Source organism: Zalophus californianus, chromosome 8 (assembly GCF_009762305.2).
Source record: "Zalophus californianus isolate mZalCal1 chromosome 8, mZalCal1.pri.v2, whole genome shotgun sequence".
NCBI classification, from domain to species: domain Eukaryota; kingdom Metazoa; phylum Chordata; class Mammalia; order Carnivora; family Otariidae; genus Zalophus; species Zalophus californianus.
In genome coordinates, this window is record NC_045602.1 from 110195425 (window position 1) to 110220778 (window position 25354).

Consider the following 25354-nt stretch of genomic DNA (forward strand, 5'->3'; position numbering starts at 1 on the left):
GGACCCTGGGATCATGACCTGAGCCGAAGGCAGACAGTTAACGACGGAGCCACCCAGGCACCCCTATATTCAATTATATTTTTATAAAATAAATTCATATAATTTTTATAAAATCAAATGATCAACCTCAAACCAAACAACTTTCTTAAAAGTATTAGCAGAGAATAACTCCCACTGGTCTTGTAACTGCAAATGCTTTCAACGTTCTCTCATCTGTAAACCAGGTGTGAATGGTTGGAAAAGCTACCCTGACAGCAGAGAGAATGACTGACGTCTGTTGCCTGCAGACACAGGGCATTTGCAGCGCCCGTCGGCTTCCAGAAAGGCAGCCCAAGTGCACCGAAGTGCTGGCGGGAGGCAGGCCCTCAGGCTGGCTGGAGAGGGCACTCTGAGGTGTGCGGATGACTGAACTTCCGCCCTCTCAAGGCTCCCACAGCCCACCGCTGCCCCGACATGAACGGGGGAAAGACATCTCCACTGAATTCCCTGACTAAAGAGAAAGGGCTTGCCAGGGTCATCACTCAGGGGAGAGCCTTCAGTTCCTGTCTTGTTGGGCCTCTCAGCTGTCCTGACTCTCCTGTGTCCTTCTGCCTCCCTGACGGCCTCCATTTTCCTTTTAATCAATACTTTGAGACAGGTCCTGTTCTAGGCCCATAAAATACACTGAGGAACTGGACAAAAGACCACTGTTTTCATGGAGCTGACATTCCATCAGGTGGAGATAAAAAATAAACAAAATAAACAAGCAAATTACAGAGCAAGTTAGAAGGTAGTAAATGCTACAGAAATAAAAAGATGGTAAGGAAAAGGGGGTTCAGGAGTGCCACTAGAACTCTAAAGCAGAATGGTCAGAGTGGGTGAGCATTACTTCCGGAGAAGGTGACATCTGAGCAAGGCTTGGAGGAGGCGTGGGAGATGGTTCGGCGATGTCTACAGAAACACGCCCAGGGAATGGGCTCAGCTGGGCACAGCCAGAGGCAAGGAGGGACCTCAGGAGGCCAGCATGGCTGGAGTGGGGGGAGTGGGGTCACAGGAAAAGGCAGAGAGGTAAGCAGCAGACCATGGAAGGCCTGCAGGTACGATAAGGGTATTGGATTTTACTGAAAGAGATGAGGAGCTAACTTAGGTATTTGAGCAGAGAAGTATCATGATTTCACTTATGCTGAGGAGACCTTTTAGGGTAGCAATGGCAGGAACAGGAGGACCACTAGTCTAGGAGAGATGATGTGGTTCAAGTCAGGGTGGTGGTAGCAGGGGTGTGAAAAGCACTTTGGAATCTGGACATAATTTTAAGGTTGAGACCACAGAATTTCCTGATGTGCTGGAGGTAGGGTATGGAACAGAGAAGTCAGGGATTTTTGCCCTGAGGAACTTGCCATCAATCTTGAGAGGGAAAGCTCTGGATGGAGTGGGTACAAGACAGCGCACAGTATGAGACACGCTGAATTCTGAGCTATCTACCTAACCACCAAAGGGAGACGTCGTAGGCAGATATATGAGCCTGGAGGCCGGGTGCCAGGTCTGGCTTGGAGGTGGCATTTGGGAGTCATACGTATTCACAGTTAACTCTTGAACAATGTGAGGGTTAGGGGTGCTGACCCTCCGCACAGTCGAAAATCCACGTATAACTTTTGACTCCCCCAGAACTTACCTACTAATAGTCTACTGTTGACAGGAAACCTTACTGATAATATAAACAGTTGATTAACTCATATTTTGTATGTTATATGTATTATATGCTATATTCTCACAATAAAGTAAGGTAGAGAAAAGAAAATGTTATTAAGAAAATTATAAAGTGGTGCCTGGGTGGCACAATCAGTTAAGTGTCTGACTCTTGGTTTCAGCGCAGGTCGTGATCTCAGGGTGGTGAGATCGAGCCCCGAGTCAGGCTCTGAGCGCAGCACTAAGTCTGCTTGAGATTCTCTCTCTCTGCCCCTCCTGCTTGTGCTCTCTCTCAGATAAATAAATAAATCTTAAAAAAACAAAAGGGAAAATCATAAGGAAAAGAAATTACATTTATGGTACTGTATTTATTGAAAAAAATCCACGTAGAAGTGGACCTGCCAAAAAACCTATGTTGTTAAGGGTCAACAGTGTCTTGTATTTGAAGTAATAAATCTGGGTGAGGTCACCCAGAGAGTGAATACAAATATAGAAGAATGTCCTGGGGGGCACACCCCACCACTGAGAAGTTGGGGAGAACAGGAAGAAGCAGTAAAGGAGTCTGAGAAGAGTAATCTGTCTTCCTTGGTTTCCACTCATAATCTTGCTTTTTGTTATTTTTATTCTAATAGACACACAAGAAGGCAGCAAATCCACATGGAAGGGCAAGGAGGGAATGAGAACAGCTTCTAAGTCGGTCAAGATGCTACTGATGCAGTTGAGTTACAGGGCTGTCCTCAGAGGCGAGCACCTTGGTGCCACTCAGAGTCCTCTCCTGGGACTACCCTCAATCCAGAGGTATAAAACAGTGCAGCTCAGAAGGTCTGTGTCCCCTCCCTCGGCCTACGTGGGGCTTCCATCTTCAATGCAGACTTCTTAAAAACACCAACAACCTAGTTCCTTTCACAGGTTCCAGCTTTTCTAAGAAGTGACATAAACATATACTAACACATAGTGATTGTCCCTCAAAGCTGATTATGTGTACGATTTTTCCTAGGCTAATACAACAACAAAGAACATTCAAGTTATTTCAAAAAAGGTGGCACTCACTGATTTACCTCCCTTTTCTTCCTACCACTAACTTGGGTACAGGTAGTACTGCAACTCAGTGTTCACCCTACTGCAGTCCCTCTTGTCAACTGTTTTCTAGATTTTTCTATGTAAATGTAATTTAAAGAAACATTAAATCATGAAAATTTTCAAACATACACACAAGTAGAGGGAATGATCTACTGAATTCCTATGTCCATTACTTAGCCTTGACAATTATTAACATTTTGCCACTGTCATTCAAAGATCAAGAAGTGTATTCCTCTCTTTCAAAACTAAGACACTAGCTCCAGGCTAAGGGTCTCTCACTTCCTGTCAGCTCTGTACCCGAAGAGAAAACAAGAATCCTTTCACCTTTTGGTTCTAAACCTGTTCCTCCTTTCAAAGGCTTGTACTTTCCTGAGACTACTCTCAAAAAATCCATGCCTTGATTCTAAGTTTTTCTTTCTACCTTTTGTCTATGTCTTTTTTTTTTTTAAGATTTTATTTATTTATTTGACAGGGAGAGAGACAGCGAGAGAGGGAACACAAGCAGGGGGAGTGGGAGAGGGAGAAGCAGGCTTCCCGCGGAGCAGAGAGCCCGGCCCAGGACCCTGGGATCATGACCTGAGCCGAAGGCAGTCGCTTAACCGACTGAGCCACCCAGGCGCCCCTTGTCTATGTCTTTTGAAAACTCACAATTTGTGTGAGAGCTCAATGTATGGGACATCTGTTTCTCACCAGCTTAACTGTAATTGTGCAGTTAGAATGGTATTTTTGAGAGTGTCCTGAACTTCCCCTCCAGAGGGCAAGAAGATTAATTAATGGTTACCGTTTCCTGCTCTCACAAATCTGGCTTTTCTAAAACTATGTTTATGTATTTTCTTGGCCTGGCCTTGAACACAGAGATACCACTACCTCTTCCCAAGTTGCTGTGATTTGCACTTCACCATTCTGGTCAGAATTAGATCCAGAGTGGCAGGAACCCATAATCACGTCTATCTTCTGGAATATGAAATGGACTTGTCAAAATGTCTGCTGTCGGTGTGGCAAGGGTCTAGCAGAAGTTCAAGTAATTAATTTTTAAAAGAACATTATATCTCGCCTATAACAGAAATTCCCATTACATGCCCTCCTTTTGGCCAGGTGGCGTGATATCACCTATTTCTCCTTTTTATTCTCACTCAGACATTGCCCTCCAAGGCATCTGTGATCTCAGCCACAAAGACGTCCACAGAGTGTTAGTCCCTCTCACTACTACCAGTTGTCCTAACCACTCTAGCACATCACTCCCAGATACAAAGCCCTTTCACATACATGACCTCATCTGATTCTCACAGCAAGCAAGCGAGTGGGTCTTATTTCCCTCTTTGTGCACAAGGCTCCTACTGGAGTCTAGAGTAGCATCTCGTTAAGACACAAAGAGGCCTTAATGGATTTGTCAGAGTCTAGAGTTTACTTCACTATGCCTGAGTCTGGAAGTTCTCTTTCTAACTCACCTCACACTGATTTTCTCACTTGAAACACTGAGTGCCCTGCCCCCTACCACCCCACTCTAATTCTCTTTTCTGTGTTATCTGAGCTATTCTTCAGAGTGCTGCTTAGCATTGTCTGGATACCTTTCTTCTCCCCTTAGTTTTACTTAGATCCTTTGGGACCTGGTTAACTTGCTTGGGGAAAATATTTTGTTCCTCATGCTCATAAAAAGGACTCTTTTCTCAGTGAAAAGATCATCATCATTCTTAGTTCCTAAACAAAATTCGGGGCGGGGGCGGGGGGGAAGCTCTGGATTCTTTTCCAAAGGTTCCACCTTCAAAAGGAAGAAGTGACAAAAACACCAGTTGTCCTTGTTTACTACACAAGATTCCATGCTCCCAGTCAATTCTGATGGTGCCATTGAGTCTTCCACCAGTCAGCAGGGGCATCTCATTCTGTATGCATGTTCCAAGAATATACAGAACACCTGCTAATTGGAGCTACCAAATTAGCATGCACCCTCTACATCCCCGTGAAAGTGTGCCATCAACTAGCACCACTAACTCTTCCCACAGAGGCTGGTGCCTCCTGTTCCTCAAGACTCAGCCCTTCTCCTGAAAGTCTAGTTTACTTTCCACATATATATGCACATGACTGTGTGCTAGGTGCTGTAGGTCTGTGTGTGTGTCTATAGGGATGCCCCAAAGGGACTGTACTGAAAGTTCTGTACTCTAAGCTTCAAGAGAGCCTGCTCTCTTGAAGCTTAGAGTCTAACTGCGGGCACAGATAGGAACCAAGGAAAAAACTGTGAGAAGCACCATGATGAAAACTAATATGGTTCTCTGGGAGAGAACAAGGGAAAACCAGTTAGTTTGGGGGTTCTGGGATGAAATCTTGGAGGAAGTGACACTGGGCCAAGGATGAAGGATGAGTGTGGTATAATTAAAAAAAAAAAAGTTTGGTCTTTGTCCCGAGTTCCTGGTACAGAGCTCCTAAAATTCTTAAAATTTCATGAGTGATAGGAGAGTCCCCCTCCCCACTTTTTTACACAAATGTTCACAACAGCTTTATTTATAATAGCCAAAACTGGAAACAGCCCAAATGTCCATCTCCATCAAGAAGTGAAGAAATAAATTGTGGTTGATCTTTACATAGAATATCACTCAGTATTAAAAAGGAATGAGTGATTAAAAAATTTATATCTTTAATAGTTTTTTGTACAAAGTAATTTTATATAAAATTTATATTAAAATTTATATAATTTAAAAAATGACAGGGTCTCTGAGTCTGAATGAGCCTTTTTTTTTTTAATAACAGATTTATTGAGATGCAATTCAGGAGTGTCCTTTGTGTGCTAATGGATGACTCATGGGAGGGAGGGACCTAAATAGCTTCAGGAAGGAGGCTGGTCACCAGAAAAACCAATCACATGATTAGAGAGTTAGAATGTTCAGAACCCTGCCCCATCCCCCAACCTGAGGGGAGGGGAGAGGGCTGGAGATTGAGTACATTAGTCACGCCTATGTAATGAAACCTTGAAAGAAACAAGGAACCGAGAGGTTTGAGGGAGCATCTGGGTTGAACACATCCATGTGCTGGGAGGGTGGTACACCTGGAGAGTGTCGAAGCTCTGTGCTCTCTACCTACACCCACACCCTGCCTTATGCACCTGTTCCATTTGGCTGTTCCTGAGTTATATATATATATTTTTTTTAATTGAAGATTTTATTTATTTATTTGACAGAGAGAGACACAGCAAGAGAGGGAACACAAGCAGGGGGAGAGGGAGAAGCAGGCTTCCTCCCAAGCAGGGAGCCCGATGCGGGGCTCAATCCCAGGACCCTGGGATCATGACCTGAGCCGAAGGCAGCCACTTAACGACTGAGCTACCCAGGCGCCCCTGAGTTATAGTCTTTATAATAAAACTGTAATTTTAAGTATTGTGCTTTTCTGAGTTCTGTGAGTCATTCTGGCAAACTCTCAAAGCTGAGGAGGGTCACGGGAACCCTCTAATTTGTAGCTGGCCAGGCGGAAGTGTGGGTAGCCTGGGGACCTGCTCGTGGTTGACATCTGAAGTGGGGGCAGCCACATCAGGCGGAGCCCTTAACCTGTGGGGTCTGTGCCAACTCCAGGTAGCATCAGAACTAAACTGAACTGGAAGACAACCAGTTGGTGTCAGAGAATTGGATGTTGTTTGGAAAAAACAATCAATGAGTAGAAGTATACAGATGAAGGGTAAGGAAAAGAAAGAAGGAAAGCATTTTCCAGAAAAACCGATAAGCGTGTGTAAATGGGAAAGAGCCTGGTGCTTTTGAGAAGATAGGTCATGCGGTGGAAATGCAGAGGAGTAGCATAAGATGAATATGGAGGAGTGAGCAAAGGTCAGTTCACCTTGGTTTTCATTTTAGAGACAATGAAAAGCCACTGAGTATGAGATAAGGGAACAGATGCAGATGAATTCATTTTCAAGGTCTCTTCTGGACTTTATGTGAATCATAGAGGGGCTCTGACTGCTGGGGTGAGGTGGGGGGGTGCCTGCTGTGTGGGAGAGAAGTGGCAGGGTGACGCTGCAGTCAGTGATGTGGGGAAACCTGGTGAGGAAGGACTGAAGAAGAGTTCGCTTCTGCGCGTATTGTGCTGCAAATGTGATGGCAGAGTTCAACCAGGAATACAGAATGAGAAGATGACCAGGGTCGAGCTCTGGAAGAAGATCAACAGCGAGAGACTGACCAGAAAAGTTCAACAGAAGAGTGGCCTCAGGGCAGTCTGGAGTCAGAGAAGGCCAGAAGAGGGTCAGTGATGGGTGGTCAGTTGCTTGATACTGCTGAGAATCCAAAAAATGAGAACTGAAAAAGTATCTGTTGGATTTGGCAATAGAGATGTTCTTGCTGCCCGCCACACACAAAACAATTCAGGTGGGGTGTGGGGGATGGAAGTCAGATTTGAGAGGGCTGAAAGGCAAAAAGGTCTCCAACACAAGGATATTTAGGGTAGTGAAAATACTCGGTATGATATTACGATGCTGGATTCATGTCATCATATATTTGTCCAAACCACAGAATATACACCACCAAGAGTGAACCCTCCCTCAGGTCAACTCTGGACTTCGGATGATTACGACGTTGAATGCAGGCTCATCCTTTGTAGAAAACGTACAATTCTGGGGAGTGATGTTGATAACGGGAGGCTGTGCATGTGTGAGGGCAGGGGCTGTATGGGAAATCTCTGTACCTTCCTCTCAATTTTGTTGCAAACCTAAAACTGCTTTAAACAAAGCTTTCTAAAAATTTAAACAAACAAAATGAAACAAAATAAAACCAAATGTGCTCCAAGCCCACAGTCAATGGACACAAGGAGGGAAGGGAACTGCCAGAGTGATTAAGGGGAGCCAAAGTGGTCACACCGGACAGCTTTGTCCCGCTTCTCGGTCCGTGCTGAGCAATGGCAGACAGCAGCTAAGGCAGTGAGCCTTGGGCCAGGGGCCAGGGAGGCCAGACAGGATGGCGGCTCTCTCATTCAGAAGACAAACAGTACAGCCCGCCCAGTAGCTCCCTCTGCCCCTACCCGACACTCACTGGAGGCTGTGACACACAGAAACAGCGTCCACACACAGGCAAGCGGCAACCTTCAAACCAACACTGTGAAAGACTGGAATCAAACAACAACAAGACCCAAACATCCGAGGCGAGTTAGTAATAAGAGCACAAAGTAAGACTTCAAAATAAAATAAACTGAAATATTAATTAATCTCACAAAGGAATAGGAGAGGAAACTGCATTCATAAAATGGACACAGGTTATAAGGAAAAACATACTAGAAGTAAAATGCAAACATTAAAATAAAAAAAAAAATCTTATCAGATGGGCTCAACAAAGGAAACAGGCCCAACTTTGGATTAAATTAATGAGCTGGAAAATACTGCTGCGGAGCTCATCTACAACACAGAACAAAAGGAAAATGAAAGAATAGGTGGGTTCAATTAAGAAATATAAAGGTCAGATCCAGAATCTCCTTCACTAATCGAACAGAGAATTCCAGAATTCAAGCAAAAGAATAGAAGGAGAGGAAACAAGCAAAGAGACAGAAGACAATGTTGCAAAGCTCAAGACTCCAGTCTTCAGACTGAACCCCTCCCCTCACCCCCCAGGATCAATTTCTTTCTCAGGTCCTTTTTGAATTACTCCTACAGTCCTGCACAACAACAACATCCAACAAAGGGGAAGACAAAGAAGATGGTGCAAGAAAAAAAAAGATAAAATTTATAAAAATTGTTCCTATATAATGTAAAGGAATCACAATCTAGAATTTAAATCCCAGATAACCGCTACGTTGGAGGCCACTGGACAGCTGTGGGGGAATGACTTAGAGCCTTAAAGCAGCCAGCTCTTGTAGGAAGTGGAGTCATGAAGCTGCCAGGAGCTGAGGCCACGGTCCCATCCCCTAGGCGGTTACATGATCTTTCCCATCTGACCTCCTATGCTTTAGCTTGCATGTGGATGGATGTAACACGGCCCCAGGCCCTGAATTCACACAACTTTCGGCTAACGCCGGGTTTCTCAATGCCAAATGAACATAAGAATCACTAGAGGGGGCGCCTGAGTGGCTCAGTCAGTTGAGTGTCTGCCTTTGGCTCAGATCACGATCTCAGGGTCCTGGGATCAAGCGCCTTGTCAGGCTCTCTGCTCAGTGGGGAGTCTGCTTCTCCCTCTCCTGCCTCTGTGCTCTCTCTCAAATAAATAAATAAATCTTTAAAAAAAAAAAAGAATCATTAGAGAGCCTTTAAAATATCACAAGGATCAGGTCCCCTAGGAGACCAATGAAATGGGCATCTCCGGGGCCTGGGGCCTGGGCTGCTCTTGCTTCTTTTTAAGCTTCCCAGGAAGTTCGATGGAACAGCCAGGGCTGCGGGACATGAGGTAACCGTTTCAGGCTCTCAAACCCAATTTAAAACTTGTAGGAGAGGCTTATAATGGGGCCTGTTCATCTTTGCATGTCAAACTGTAGGTTCATCTATGTCTGAGCTGACTGCTGAATAACTGCATTAAAGGATTAAGTGCTATAATAAGAACATGCGTAGGGCAGAGTTCCAAAAGGGATGGACTTTGGAGTGAATATGTCAGAGGAAGACTTCATGGAGTAGGCAATTGGGTTGGGTTGTGAAGGGGTACGACTCTGACAGGTCAGTGGGATTGGGTCAGTATCTTTGGGGCAAACGCAGAGGAGAACCAGGTTAGTCCACCACCCCTCCAGGCCCTGCAGCTCACGTGGGCAACAAGGAAGGACATGACGGCTATCTTGGGGGGGGGGGTCTCATAATCTGGTGGGAGTCACAGGGCAAAGATTCATGAAATACTGAATCTGCAAGAATACATGCAGATTGCAATATGATGCTTTGGCCCCACTCTGGGAGAACCATGGAAGGCGGTTCATGTCAATGACTCCTGGCTGCCCAGCACTAAGCAGAATAAAAAACTGCTGGAGGGGTGGGAAGAGATCTTGGGATTTTAATTTTTTTTCTGTGGTAACATGAGAGAGGGCAGTTTCCTTTTGGAATCTAGACTTTTGTGGAATGAAGAGATTTTTCTTGGGAATGGGAAGTCATTTCGTGAAAGTGCCAGCACTCCATGTTGCTGGCATTGCCTCATTTGGGACAGAGGTTCTGTGATGCCCACTCAGCTCCAATGAGCTACGCTGAGCATTCTATGAAGAAAGGAAAGACAAAGTGAGTTCCTGCCCTAGTGGATGGTGTGGCCTTGGAGTTGAAGTAATTAATATCTTGACCTAATTCACTGACAAGTTTCTGAAGGATATAGTAAAGCTATACCCAAAGAGATTCCAGATAGACACAGGAACACCTAAACATGAAAAGACAACAGGGAAAATACCCATGAAGAAAACAGGGAGGGACTGAGAGACCTGCTTGGTGGAAAATACCATAAATGGGGGTCGAAGACAAACAAGTGAACACACACACCTGTTAATAGTTGCAAAACAAAACAAAGTCCTAAATTTCAGCAAGAAAAAGGCAAATATCCCAAAAGAAATATGAACAAAAGGATAGCGACCGGTAATTCAAAACAAGAACTGTAAGAGATCAGTAATCATAATTAAAGAAATCCAAATTTAGGATACCAGTGATACCTCCCAGACTGACAAAATGAAAAATAATGACAATTTCTCAGATTACTGAGAACTAATAAGAGAAACAGGCAGAAATAATAAGAGAAATTATATTTATTCCTGCTGTAGGAGTATAAATTCATGCAACTGTTCTGAGAGGCCATGGCAGTGTTTTGCATTTTGATATAGCAATTATAGGACAAAAAAAAACTATCCCAGAGAGATCATCATAGAAAAATGTTAAGGCATATATAACAAAAATTGAGGACAATCTAAGAGTCAGTCAAAAGAGGAATGGTTAAATAAAATATGGTACTCATACTATGAAAAAAAGCTGTTTAAAAATGAAGTGAATCTCCACATGGGAAAAGTTAACCACAGAACACTTACTGAAAAAACAAGTTCTAGGACAACATGTGAGGAGGGAACCCATTTTATAAACCAAAGAATCAGAAAAACCATAACTTGCGTGCAGTGTATATACACAGAGAAAAAACTGTGGAAACACAAATACCAAAATATTAACACTGGTAATTTCTAAATAGTAGGATTAGGGGAAGTTTGAGTTTTAGTTTTTATATTGAAGTTTTACTATGAACATAAACTACTTCTGGTACTTTATAATAAGAGAATTATCTTTTTTTTTTAAGATTTTATTTATTTATTTGACAGAGAGAGACAGCGAGAGAGGGAACACAAGCAGGGGGAGTGGGAGAGGGAGAAGCAGGCTTCCCGCTGAGCAGGGAGCCCGATGTGGGGCTCGATCCCAGGACCCTGGGACCACGACCTGAGCCAAAGGCAGACACTTAACCAACTGAGCCACTCAGGCGCCCCAAGAGAATTATCTTTATGCTGATTTTCTACTTTAAAAAGTCTGAATGAGGACTTACTATTTTGTTTTCAAATACACGGGACTAATTTAGCATTTTTTTTCCTAAATTTTATTTATTTATTTGACAGAGAGAGAGCACAAGTAGGCAGAGCGGCAGGCAGAGGGAGAGGGAGAAGCAGGCTTCCCACTGAGCAGAGGGCCTGATGTGGGGCTCAATCCCAGGACCCTGGGATCATGACCTGAGCCGAAGGCAGACGCCCAAAGACTGAGCCACCCAGGCACCCCTAGCATTATTTTATATCTTTTTATGTTGTCCGTACAAAATTTTCCCTTTACTTTATCTAAGCATTGTTGTTCAACAGAAATTTAATGTGAGCCATATATGTAATTTTAAAAGTTCTAGTAGCCACATTAAAAAAAGAAACAGGTGAAATTAAATTTAATAAGTTTTATTTAACCCAAGATTGCCAAATTGTTTGAACATGTGACCCATATAAAAACGATCTTACGTTCTAATATTCTAGTAAGTCTTCAAAATCCAGTGTATATTTTATACATACATCTCAATGTGAACACAATTTTTATCAGAAACTATTTGATCTGTATTTAAATTTCATAAAGTTCACATTTGAAAAAGCAGATTCACATATCCAGGTTGTTCTAAACACACAAGTTCTCTGGTAACTGAATCAAGTAGTTTTAAAATTTATATTTAAATTAGTTTTAAATTATATTTAAATTAGTTAAATTAGATAAAGTGAAAAATTCAGTTTCTTGGTCATACTAGCTACATTTCAAGTGCTCACGAGCTACATGTGACTAGTGGCTATTAAGTCTATACTGATCTTTTAGCTTCTTGTTTATAACTGTCTACTTTTTATTTCTATTTAGTATTTCATCACTTCAAACAAATCTGAGACTTTTAAACTTTTATCTGTTTCCTTGGTTATGTACATATTCCACTGGTTAATCTGATTTTGTGCCAGTGCCACACTGATCACTGTAGCTTGACAAAGTGTTTACTGTCTGTGAGGGCCAGCCGACGATCTCCCCACCCTCTCCATTTTTTCTTGGTAATTCTTTCTTGATCTTGTTATCCTGTAATTTTGAACAATCTTATTACTGAAGTAACACAAACATGTAAATTTCATTTTTGTTAGTGAAATCTAGAAATGCAATTGATTTTTTTCCCTAGAAACACTGAATGCTTTTATCAGATTTTCTCTCCCTTCAAGACTGGAGGGATGCAACAGTTACTTCTTGGTGGAGATGTCATCATCATCCAGAAACTAAAGGCTACAGTTTACAGCAGGCAGAAATGGGCCCATCAGGATGTGGCTGAATCTTGACACGAGGCCATCTGCTCCCCGGCATCACTCAGGAAGGGATTTCTTTCATGGTTGAAAGGGGAGGGCACCTAATGGCTCACTATGGGAAATACAATTAATTAATGTGGTTTTCATGCCACTATCTGCCTTTACCAGTAAGAGCTGCAAAAGATATATGCCTCCGAATGACAAAGAATTTTTTTTTTAAAGATTTTATTTATTTATTTGAGAGAAAGAATGAGAGAGAGAGCTCATGAGAGGGGGTAGGGTCAGAGGGAGAAGCAGACTCCCTGCCGAGCAGGGAGCCCGATACGGGACTCGATCCTGGGACTCCAGGATCATGACCTGAGCCGAAGGCAGTCGCTTAACCGACTGAGCCACCCAGGCGCCCGACAAAGAAGTTTTTAATATTGCCCTTGTGTCTAGCAACTTTGCTGAATTCACCTGTCAATTCTAATATTTTTCCTGCAGATTCTTTTGAATTCCTAGAAATACAATCATATTGTATGATGATTTTCTTCTTTTCCAATTCTTATGTATTTTATTTTTCTTGTCTTAACTGTATTGGCTAGAACCTTTGTCACAATGTTGAATGAAGTGACTGATAGAATCTTTTTTTTTTTTTTTCTTTTTAAGTAGGCTCCATGCCCCATGTGGGGCTTCAACTCACCACCTTGAGATCAAGAGTCGCACGCTCCACTGACGGAGCCAGCCAGGTGCCCCTGACAGAATCTTTGTCTTGTTCCCAAACTCAAAGGGAAAGTTTGTAACATTTTACCATTAAGAATGTGGTTTGCTGTTGGCTTTATATATTGGTCCTTTATCAGATTTAAAGAAGTTTCTTTCTATTCCGAGTTTCCTAGGAGCTTTTTAATGAATGATATCAAATTTCATCAAAGGCTTTTCCTCACTGATTAAATGATCACATAATTCTCTTATTATGCAATTAATGTTAATTACACAGATTGATTTTCTGATGATAAATCAACTTTGCAATTCCTGGAATGAACCCAACTGGGTCATGATCTAGTTGCCTTTTTACATTACTGGTGGATTTTTGCTTCTCCATTCATGAGTGAGACTGGCTTGTAAATTCCATTCTCATAATATTCTTGTCAGGTTGTGCTAAGTTCATAAAATGAACTTGGGTGTATTTCTTTGTTTTTTGTTCTCTAGAAGATTTGGTTACTAATGATATTATCTTTCTTAAAGGTTATAAGTTACCAATGAAGCCGCCTGGGCCTAGAGTTATCTTTGTGGGAAAATTTTAAGTTATGTATTGTTTTTAAACAGATACAGGGCTATTCAATATTCACATTCCTATTCTTTATCAGTTTCCGTAAGCAGGATATATTCTTTGTTTTTCTAATTGTCCATTCCATCTGTTCCACTTTTAAATTTATTTGCAGAAAGTTGCTCATAAAATATTCTTATGGAGGAAAAAATTGTCTACAGGATTTGGAGTAATGCCTCCTTTTACATTTCTGATATTATTTATACCTTCTCTCTTTTTTCCTTGGTCAATCTTGCCAGGGTTTATCAATATTATTCTTATTCTTTTGGAAGATCCAACTTTGTGGTTCTTTTAATCCTCTCTACTGTACTTCCTCCCCTATATGATTAATTTTACTCTATTTATATTGCTTCCTTCTACTTTCTTTAGCTTTAATTGATAGTTCTTTTTTCTGACTTACTGAGAAAGGTGTTATTTTTTTTTTTCCTTTTCCAATTTTGCTTGTATAAAGCAGTGATCCTCAACCTTAGCTGCATGTCACAATCACCTGGGGAGCTTTCAAATGCTTGAGTCCCATCCCCAGAGATTCTGATGTGACTCTTCTGGGATGTGGCATGGGCATCAAAAGCTTTCCAAGTGATTCTACTGTGCAGCTACAGTTGAGAACCACAGATTTAAAGCCACACCCTCTAAGTACAACTTCAATTGTATCCCATAAGTTTTTAATTTTTCTCGATCATTCAAACTGTTTTAAAATTTCTGCAGTGGGGGCGCCTGGGTGGCTCAGTTGTTAAGCGTCTGCCTTCGACTCAGGTCATGATCCCAGATCGAGGCCCACATCGGGCTCCTTGCTCTGCGAGAAGCATGCTTCTCCCTCTCCCACTCCCCCTGCTTGTGTTCCCTCTCTTGCTGTGTCTCTCTCTCTGTCAAATGAATAAATAAATAAAATCTTAAAAAAAAAATTTCTGCAGTGATTGTATGTAAATTTTTTAAGTGGGCTAATCCAATATATGGTTTTAGAGGTCAAGTAAATAGTTACTTTGGGGAAGAAGAGGGTTGTGATTGATGAAACACATGGGAGCTTCTAAAGTGCGTGTTCAATTTGTGATAACTCATCGAGCTAGACACTTACTTTATAAGTGTTTCTGTAATTTTATAGAAAACTTTAATATAATTTTTTAAAGAGAGAAATAGATTTCATACACGGAATGGGAATTATAACAGCAACAGCCTTCTCAATATTAATACTAGAAGCTAGAAGAAATAGCATAATGCCTTCTCAATTCTAATGGAAAATGATTTCCAAACTAGAATTCTGTATGCAACCTTTTGATCAAATGGGAGGGTAAAAATTAAAACATTTTCAGACAGAGAAGGTTACATAAAAGTTACCTCCCCTGCCTGTTTTCTCAAAAACCTCCTGGAGAATGTGCCCACTTAAAAAGAGGAAATAAACAGGGAGATGAAGACACAAGATCTTATATTTAATATCTTATATTTCAATATAAGAGGAAGGCAAGAGAAATTCCCAAGATGACAGTCATGCAGCCGGCCTCAAAATTAGTGCACCTGGGAGCAGCAGGCTGAAGGGTTCTAGATGCAGACATCTCCAAGGGAAACAAACCAGGAGAGTGCCTGCTTATATTTGACCACAGACAGATTTTTCAGTTCTGTCAGAGTACAGGGAAAATCGGGTAGCCTCTTAGAAAACCAAACAATTAGAAAACCAGAATTAGGGTACGAAAGGAGTAATTACTCCATCCAAAAAATGGGGAAGTACAATCATAGTTCAACTCAGCTGTGAATGGGGGTTTTACAGTTAGAACAACATAAACAGGGAGCACTGATTTAGGCAAGCACTGTGATGTAACTCTATGACACGAGGGGGAAGGAAGGGGATTTTGTCTGTACTCTGGTGTGTGGGGAGCTATGGATGAGGTTACATGAAATAATAAATCCTCATCTACAGTGGGACATCCAAAGAGAAACTGAACTGAAAAATCAAGAAATAGTGTAAGCACAGAGAAGTGAAAAAAAGCTAAAACAATTTAAACTCAGGAGAAGTGAAGGGGGCGCCTGGGTGGCTCAGATGGTTGAGCGTCTGCCTTCGGCTCAGGTCATGATCCCAGAGTCCTGGGATCGAGTCCCGCATCAGGCTCCTTGCTCCTTGGGAGCCTGCTTCTCCCTCTGCCTCTCTCTCTCTCTGTCTCTCATGAATAAATAAATTAAAAATCTTTGAAAAAAAAAAAGGAGAAGTGAAGGATGGGAAGGTGTGGGGCAGGATGCTGCTACTTTCTCTTATGAGCCTTGGAGCATGTGTCTTTTTCAATTATGTGTCTACAATATTTTCATAAAAATAAAATTAAACTTAAAAAAGGTATAAAAAGAAAAGAATCCCAAGAGCCTACCACGTCACTTTTAGCTTTAAAACTCTGGATAATCACCGGAATCATCCCGGACAAGAGGAAGCATATCTGTAGCACAGATCAGTAATCATTATTAAGTACTATTTCAACCTCGAATTCTCCCCATATGAAGAGCCGAATTATCTACATTTTAGTACAAAGTACATGAAAAGCTGGAACGTACAAAGCAAATGTTTTCATTTATCAGGTTAGGCTGAATTTACATTATTGCAACTGACGTGTAACTTTTCAGAAAGGTCTATAAAGTTAGTTTGAGCTCTTGTGCCAACACAGGATTACTCAATTATCTTCTATGAGTTGATAATTAATGGGATTAAGTACCCGAATCAAAAGGGAAGGTATGGTTTGTAGAAGTGAAATTACCTGAAGAAAGTCACGAAGAACTGTACCAGGTCCATAAAATTGCTGTGCTGGGAGAAGGCGATCTGTGAGGGAGAAACAGGGAGTGTGAGGAGGGAGGCTACACAGGAGCACCGGCAAACTCGGCCTTCTCAGTTCAAGAGACACACCTGAAATGTTCCAGGAGAGATTAATGAAATTGTTTTTCTTGAGGGAAAGTGGCTCATCCCTTTAGTTTCTTTTCTGGCTTAACCACCAACCCAAAAGTGATATCCTGAGGCTTCAACACAAACTCCTAGAGCACCCACCCCTCTGCTCTTGACATCAGATCTAAGTTCTTTTGGTGTGACCTTGAAGACTTCCCAGATTCCCAATGTGAAAACCCCAATGCCAGGCAAGCCAGTTCACTCGCTACCTCCTTGGGCCTTCCTCTGGACAAAATGCTCTCCCTGTTTGCTTCAAGTTGGAGTTCCTGGATCTGCCTTGAGGCAGGGAGCCTCATCTGTGCCCTTCATCCCTTTGATACTTACGTGCTCAGTGAATACTCACTTCAGGATAGTATCTTTTTTTTTTTTAAACCATATCTCAAATTATACTACATTGAGTATCATCTGAGAGTCAATATGACACCAGTTGGAATCTAAATAATTTTATCATACAGTTAATAGTTTTTATGCCAAGAATATAAAAAATCCCTTATGTAGTTCATCTAAGACACCACTGACTGAAACAGGCATTATTTTGTATACTATCAAGAAAAAACACTGCCAATTATACTATGACAAAATACATTAAAAATCATTGTAAGATGCATCGTGATTTCAGAGATATCAGAACATGAAAAAAATGAGCATGGCAGGATTTATTATTAAGTGTGATAACTGTGTTGTTATTATTATCTATAATACTCATAGTATTAGCCAGATGTTATGGCATATTCCCTGCTTTTTTAAAGGGAACATAGCTCTCCTTGGGGAGACAATGGTACCGTTAAGTAAAACAATTATTGAATAAGCTGATGATTGCTTCATACAATAAGTATGACAAAAATCAGAGAAGTAAATGATTAGCCACTTCTTTTTCTAATCTCACCCAACTCCCTATCTTTGTCAGGCAGCAGCTCCCATCCTACGGTAATGCAAGAGAAGTGCTAGACCCAGGCCCGAGCACTGGGACAATTCAATGCTCTGTGTTCTTTTTATGGCCAGACTCAAAAAGGCAGAAGACGTTTCCAGTGTTTGCCTTTTTTGATGGTCTTATTTTCTTTCTGATGTTCCATAAATAAAGTCCCAATACTACCTATTCAGGCCATAGGACATTATGGGGCATAGAATTTGCCATTCTTGTGTCTCTCCAGTGCCCATTTATAATCAGAAATACAAAGATACATAGACTTTATGCCATGGGTAGGGAGAAACCCACATTCTTTGCTTTTCCTTAATTTTTTATAGTAACTAGTCACAAATAAGAAGCCTCCTTGAGAATACTACGGCTACCGTCCTTGCGTAAAGCTTTTTAATAAGACTGGAGAAGGACGATTATTTAAAGGTTATTCGATCTTGCGGAATGACGATTCCAGGTTACAACACATAAAGAAGGAGAAGGAAACAGATTCTAGTCCATCCAATTCTGTTCGTAGATTTTAATCTTTTAAAGCATTAGTATGTCCTCAGTGTTTAGACTTAAACAGATCCTGAGATGCTTTTACTCACTGTCAGGTGCCAGAAAGTATGGATGTTAATAGTACCCTCTGAGGACTACCAGGGGTCTGTGTGCCCTGTGCCATGTTACACTCCCGCAGCGCTGGGATCACAACCATTAGCCTGACTTCTTGCTGACGCAGGGCCACACCACGTTCATGTCTAATTCAAAACCACAACGAACCAATAGAAACTGGCTGCCAGGGTGGCTGCTACCCAAGACTCACATTACTCTAAAAGGGGATCTCTTTTGTTCAATGTTATTCATCCAAGTCTCCACGGTTACGAGGTTTTGTAGGGAAGCAAAAGTCCTAACAGAAAAATGTTTATGAATAGACTGACCACTTAGAAACATCTAGTCTTGTTCAACACCTCACCCACCATGTCAGTTGATTAATCTTTGATTGACAGGCTGATGAGCTTATTGTCCAAACTGTGAACTTTTTTCTTTTTTTTTAAATATTTTATTTATTCATTTGACAGAGAGAGAGAGAGAGAGCACAAGCAAGGGGAGTGGCAGGCAGAGGGAGAGGGAGAAGCAGGCTTCCCCCTGGCCCCCTGGCCCCCCGGCAGGCAGCCTGATGTGAGATGTGGGACTCGATCCCAGGACCCTGCAATCATGACCTGAGCCGAAGGCAGACATTTAACTGACTGAGCCACCCAGGCGCCCCCAAACAGAACTTCCAAGAGAAAAGGGGTGTGCTATTAAAAATGAACGCTGGGACAACAAGCATGAATTGGGCTGTCCTTACTCAGCCCGTCACATATGCAAAACAACTGCAAAAGCAATCTTGCGAGTGATGAGATTTTACTGAAAGTGCTGTTGGAGAACTGATCCCACAAAACCACTGGCAAATGGAGACCTGGCAGGATTATCACCTGAAGAGGGATGAAGGTTAAACTTCATCATAAACAAGATACTCCAAAGAGGATTAAGGGAGGACCCTGGAAAAGCTGATGAGGCCCTTGACTACCAAACCACGCTGTGCGATCAAATCTGAAGTGAAGGACTCCATTCGTGCTGTCCAGGCTTTGAGCACCATCTGCACAACTGAAGCCACACCTCTACTTATCTTGCTCAATTTTTCTTCATAGCCCTTTTATGCCCATTTATTTATCATCTTTCTCTTTCATTAGAAAATAAGATCTGTGAGGACAGGAACCTTGCTGCTGACTACTGTGTCTCCAGGGCCTAAAGCAGTGACTGGCATGGAAGAGGCATTTATTAAACACATGCTGAATAAAGGAATAGTGTAATTGGAAAAATAAGGACCCTCTCTCCAGCTTCCCCCAAAACTGAGTAAGACCAGATTGAGTTTTCTTTCTTCTAAGAATCAGCTCCTGGGTGGAACCGTAACTTAAATTTTGTTAACTGTAAAATTAAAATAAACATTTTTCATGCTTTTCAATTTCATTTTTTTAATGCTTTTTTAAAAGATTTTATTTATTTATTTGACACAGAGAGAGAGAGCAAGCACAAGCAGGGAGAACGGCAGACAGAAGAGAAGCGACGTGGGGCTCGATCCCAGGACCCTGGGATCATGACCTGAGCCGAAGGCAGATGCTTAATCGACTGAGCCACCCAAGCGCCCCTGAATTTCATTTTTCAAGACAATATTTTGATCAGCCCTTTCTTTCATGATTTATTATAAAATAAACATTGAAACAGACATTGAATTGTTTTTGGCTTTTCTGACACTGAAGATAATGGGGATTTCCTATAGTAAGATATACTTATTGCAAAGAAGAAAATGTCATTACAGACAATAGGTATCACTCCCCACACTCCAGCAAACCTAGAATTTATGTCCCCTTACATAACCTGCTTCTGCCTTACTTTCAGTAATAAGTTTGATTAAAGTGTGTTTGCCCAGAAATAGGGAAAGGGTGGGGCACAATATACTGCTTTTGTTCTAGCAAGGCTTTGACAGGCTACTTGACTTTATGTCATTGAATAATTTCGATTTTAAAAAAGCTAAATTTAAAAAGATATGGGTTGAATTCAGTTGATCTTGTATTTAACTTACTATTCCCCGTTTTGTTTTGTTTTTTTTACAGTGTCCTATACTTACTCCTACAAAGTATGTGCAAAATTTCACTGCACTGAAAAACAGACTCTGTAGAACAAAAGTGGCCATGATCCATGCCTCATTTACAGTATTAAGCCCACCAGGTCCATTATATTTTATTTTTATTTTTATACTACATTAAAAACTAATGATGCACTATCTGCTGGCTAACTGAAAATAAAGAAAATATGTGAAGTGTTTGTATATTCACTATACATCAATAAAATGGCAAAAAAAGAGAAAAAAACCCAATGCTAATACTTCACATACCAAAAAATAACAGTAATAATAATCAAATCAACGAGGATGTGGGGGAGTCCAAAATGGTATAAAAATAACAAGAAATGACTTTAACTCTTTTAGTAATAAATAACAAAGCCAGCCACACCAGAGGAGTGGGGAAGAAAAAACCTGGTCTAAGTAACTTTGGAAAGCATGATTTCGATGACATAGTAAGAATGAAGATAAAAAATGAATATGCACCCATATTTTAGTTAGTAAATTTGTTCCTCAGAAGATTATGGGTTAGCAATTCTAAAACCACTTAAGGTGCAGGGCACCTGGCTGGCGCAGCCGGAAGAGCATGGAACTCTTGGCTCTGAGGTCATGAATTTTAGCCCCACATTGGGTGTAGAGTTCACTTAAAAATAAATAAATAAAAACTACTTTTTTTAAAATTTTTTTAAGGATTTTATTTATTTGAGAGAGAGAGAGAATGAGAGATAGAAAGCACGAGAGGGAAGAGGGTCAGAGGGAGAAGCAGACTCCCTGCTGAGCAGGAAGCCCGATGTGGGACTCGATCCCGGGACTCCAGGATCATGACCTGAGCCGAAGGCAGTCGCTTAACCAACTGAGCCACCCAGGCGCCCAATAAAAACTACTTTTAAAAAATGAAAAAATCAATAATACTTCTATTACAAAAGAGTACAATGCACATATCATTATAGAATAATCTAAAAGCAGGGATGAAAAAGAGGAAGGAAAATAAAAATGAACCTTAGGAAGCTTCTGAGAAATACTTATTAATATTTTAATATTTCATTGAAATTCTTTTCAGATTTTTTCAAAAATGTAATCGTATAGATTTGTATCTTCTATTTTTTATTCAGAAAAAAATCATAGATATAATTTTATATCAAGACATACCTATGTCACAAATAACTCAATCTAACTTTGAATATTTAACTTACTCTGGGCTTTGTTTTCTTCTATTAAAATCTTTGTTGCATTAAACATATCTTGAGCCATAAAGAAAGAAAGAAAGAAAGAAAGAAAGAAAGAAAGAAAGAAAGAAAGAAAGAAAGAAAAAAAGAAAGAAAGAAAGAAAGAAAGAAAGAAAGGAAGGAAGGAAGAAAAGAAAAGAAAAGAAAGAAAGAAAGAAAGTGTGCTTGCCCAGAGACCCTCTGGGTGTGCTAAATACATCTGACAAACTAAACTCAGAAGCCCAGCCAGCCCCAGGACTTAGGGTAGGATATGGTGGACCTGCATTTCCCAAGCACTAATTCTGTGCTTCAGCCAAACACGTGTTTTCAGGTTGCTCTAACTGCACTTGGTCCTTCCATCACCAGAGCGCCCTGCCCACCCATCTGCAGTGGGCCCCCCTGCCCCTCACTGCCCAGCCCAAACACTCCCTTCCTCATTCAGTCGCTGGGAATTGGCTCTCTCTTCTCTACACTCTCAGTGCCTGACCCACTTCCCTCTCACGGCATGGGACAGTCATATTCCACTTTATTCTGTGGCTGTCTATGCAGCGACGTCCTAGAAAAAAAAAGATTTCTGTACTCTTCTGTCTACAAAGGTATCAATTTCTGACTTTCTAATTGTTGTAGGAAAAAGAATGGAAAGGCAATTCCCTACCCCCCACAGAGGCAGATACACCTACCTCCAGAGAGCAAATAACACCATCTTATTCCAAGAACTAGGCCATGGTTCTCAAACTCTAGAGAGCTTGCAACAAAGTGCAAATCCTGGGTTCTATTCCTACTCCTGAAGCTTTAAACTCCCCAGGTGATTCTGATGCCAGTGTCCAAAGACTGTACTTTAGGAAACTGTGAAACAAGGAATTAAGGACAAAATCTACCCTGCTCCTTCCCCAGAACAATTCCTTTAGTGTTTCAGGCACTGCACTGAAAAAAAGTTGTCATTTTTACTTGGAAGGTTTGGCTCCGAAAGAAATTAACCTGGATCTTCCCCAGGGGCAGGGGTGTCACGGGGATGGTATACTGGGAAGGATGAGGGTAGAGGAAGAGACGGTAGTGCTTTGAAAAAAACAGAGAGGCGTGGCCCAAACCTTGAGACCAGAAAATGGAGGGAATGGAGAAGATGTTCTAGAGTTTTGAAAGTGCCAGGGAATATGGGAGGACTGCATGGTAGGCCTGGGGAGGCTCTCCGGCCTCATTGATTATTCTGTGCCCAAATGGCCAAGCTTGTCACGCATGGGAATGAGGACAGCTGTCTTCAAACAAACCTGATGGCTGCAAGTCAGGGTACCTGGAGCAGCACTGACTGGTGAATGAAAATCAGAGGCCCTCCCTAGATCTCTGGGCTCGGGTAAGCCCTGAGTTTTCTATACTTCCTGAGAGAAGGGGATGGGGCTCTCTGGGAATGAATTTCTTATCAACTATGGTAGGAAGGGTGCTCTAAAACAACAAACAAAAAAAGTGATACATTTCTTATATTCAACTACCACAGAACAAATTCTTTTTCTAACATCTGTATTTCTAACATTTCTAACATTTGTGTAATCCACAAAATAGGTATTCGGAAACAGGTGAACGAATGGAGAAATGATACTGAACTGATACGGAACGACCACTGTTTAATACAGAAGGTTTGAAAAGAAAGAGAGGGACCTCTAGTTTGCATTTAGCTTCTCCACCAAGAACGATCTTCACTGTTATGAACACACAAGACAGGCAGAGGATGGGAAAGGACAGCTGGCCCCCCTGAGAAGTAGAGATGGTCAGCTCGTGGCAGCACCTGTCAGGCTCTGAGAAAACCCAAGGTCTGTGTGTACCTGGCAGAATCCTTGTGGGGGGCTCCCACGGCTCCTGAGGCCAACAGCTTCACCAGGACTCAACTCTGCCCAGTCTGGGAGCCAGTCAAGACCAGGGCCCCTCTGCTCTTCAACTCTCCCAGAGAAGAGGCTCTGCAGACACTGAAGATCTCGCTTCAGGACCTGAGAGGGCCAAAGTGGCCTTGGCTGCCATCTGGGCTCCTGGCTTCACCATGCCAACCTTGCCACATAGTTCTGGAACTGCAAGGCTGGAAGCCAGGGAAGAACGGATCCTCCCATAAGAACTCAGGCCTGTCTACAGAGAGCTTTCCACTCAGGCCTCAGCTGTGTCAAAGACAGAAGACTGTGACCATCCTAACCTGGGCCTACTTGCTGCTGCCTCCTTGAGTTTTGCTGTGACACAAAAAACCTTTCTTGTAGGAAATCTTGCCATCTGCAACCACATGGATGGATCTAGAAGGTATGATGCCAAGTGAAATAAGTCGGTCAGAGAAAGGCAAATACCATATGATCTGACTTATTGTGGAATTTAAGAAACAAAACAAATAAAAAAAAGAGACAAACCAAAAAACAGATTCTTAACATAGAGAACTGATGGTTACCAGAGGGGAGGGGGGTTGGGGGATGGAGGAAAGAGGTGACGGGGATTAGGGAGTGTACTTGTTGTGACGAGCACAGGGTGATGTATGGAATTGCTGAATCACAATATTGTACACCTGAAACTAATATTAACGCTGTATGTTAACTATACTGGAATTTTTCAAAAAAGAATAAAGAATAAAGGAACACTCAAACAAAAAACAAACCAAAATAATTTTCTTTAAAACAAAACAAAAACAAACCAAAGTTCTATAGGGAACTATGCTGAGACCACAGGCCCTGGACTGGATCCCAGTGCCCATCACCTGGCTTCACACACTACCCACCTGATGCTGGTTTGTGCTGGCACAGAAACTGTATACCCAGGCTCTGGTCAGAGCCTCAAGGCTAGTTAATTCCACCGAGCCACTCATTCCTGACGTGCAAGCTAACACTCACCATCTGTGCACGCCTAAACTCCCAGCTCTAAATACTGCTCTGTACTCACTTCCCTACATATCCTTCCAGCCATTCCTTCCACCACTCTCTAGAACTCCTATTCCATCTTATCATGATCATTAATAATTTAAAAATCATTAAGAACTACATACACTTGGTTGAAACACCTACAAGGGCCAAAGAGCTAATCATGCAATTGGGTTCCTGCTCCCTACGTCCTCTCCTTAAGGTTTCTCTCTTTGGCCCCCACCTTTATTTAGGTTTCTTTTCAGTTCTTCGGGGGTTACCTTTTAATCACTAATAAGTTTTTTAAAAATTTGCTATTTCTTGACTTAACCATTTTAGGCATCACTTACTGACTTCCTACTATAATGGAAGGTGACTGAGACCACCATTCCCACTTGCCCTTTCCAGTCTAGTTACATCATTGTTTTTAGTGCCTCTGTCGGTTTCGGTGTCGTTATTCTGAGGGGTGATGGTGCTGGAAGGATGCTAACAGAGACAGGGAATGGACAGAACACCCTTGGATACAGGGAAAGGATGTGCCTGTTACTCACAGGCAGCTGCAGGCGCAGGAAACAACACAGTGTGGCCTGCTGCAAGGCAGCGTCCCAGGCCTCACGGCCCACGGGGAGGAGCCCTCAGGCCTCTGATGCACCCCTGCTTGGAAGGGAAGTCAGTGGCTCCCAGGGAAGCTCCCTTCGCCATTTCACCAGGGTGAGGCATGTTAGACAGGGTTTTGTCCCTGACTCCTGACTGTTCTAGAGACTGCCCAATAGTAGTCAATAACTGGTAAAACCCTAGTAAAACGCTGTGCACTTCCTGCAAAGTAAAAAGAGAAGGTCAGTTCCAAGATACAACCCAGCTGGCTTAGATGTGCTAAGATCCCAGCTAGCCTAGGCTGCAGGCCCAGCTGAGGCTACTTTCAGAAGTTTAAATAATAAGGTGGGCCTTTATTATCTTTTTTCTATCACCTGTAATTGTTTTCAATTTTTTATTACAGAATTTAAAACTTCTTAAAAAGTAGAGAGAACAGTATTATGAACCCCGTGTGCTCATCACCCACGTGTAGTAATTACCAG

At 41.9% G+C, this 25354-nt stretch overlaps 1 protein-coding gene across 4 annotated transcripts in view; it reads right to left on the bottom strand.

Moving 5' to 3' along the window:
* The window catches only part of ATRN (attractin), a 159160-nt gene that overhangs the window by 16602 nt on the left and 117204 nt on the right, over positions 1-25354 (bottom strand). For 2 of the 4 annotated variants that reach the window (XM_027621139.1, XM_027621140.1), the window contains exon 25: positions 16474-16535. In XM_027621139.1, coding sequence (XP_027476940.1) covers positions 16474-16535 — 62 coding nt within the window. Of the gene's footprint in view, positions 1-11382; positions 12551-16473; positions 16536-25354 lie in introns of those variants that run through there. The other 2 variants (XM_027621142.1, XM_027621141.1) reach the window with 2 other exon arrangements.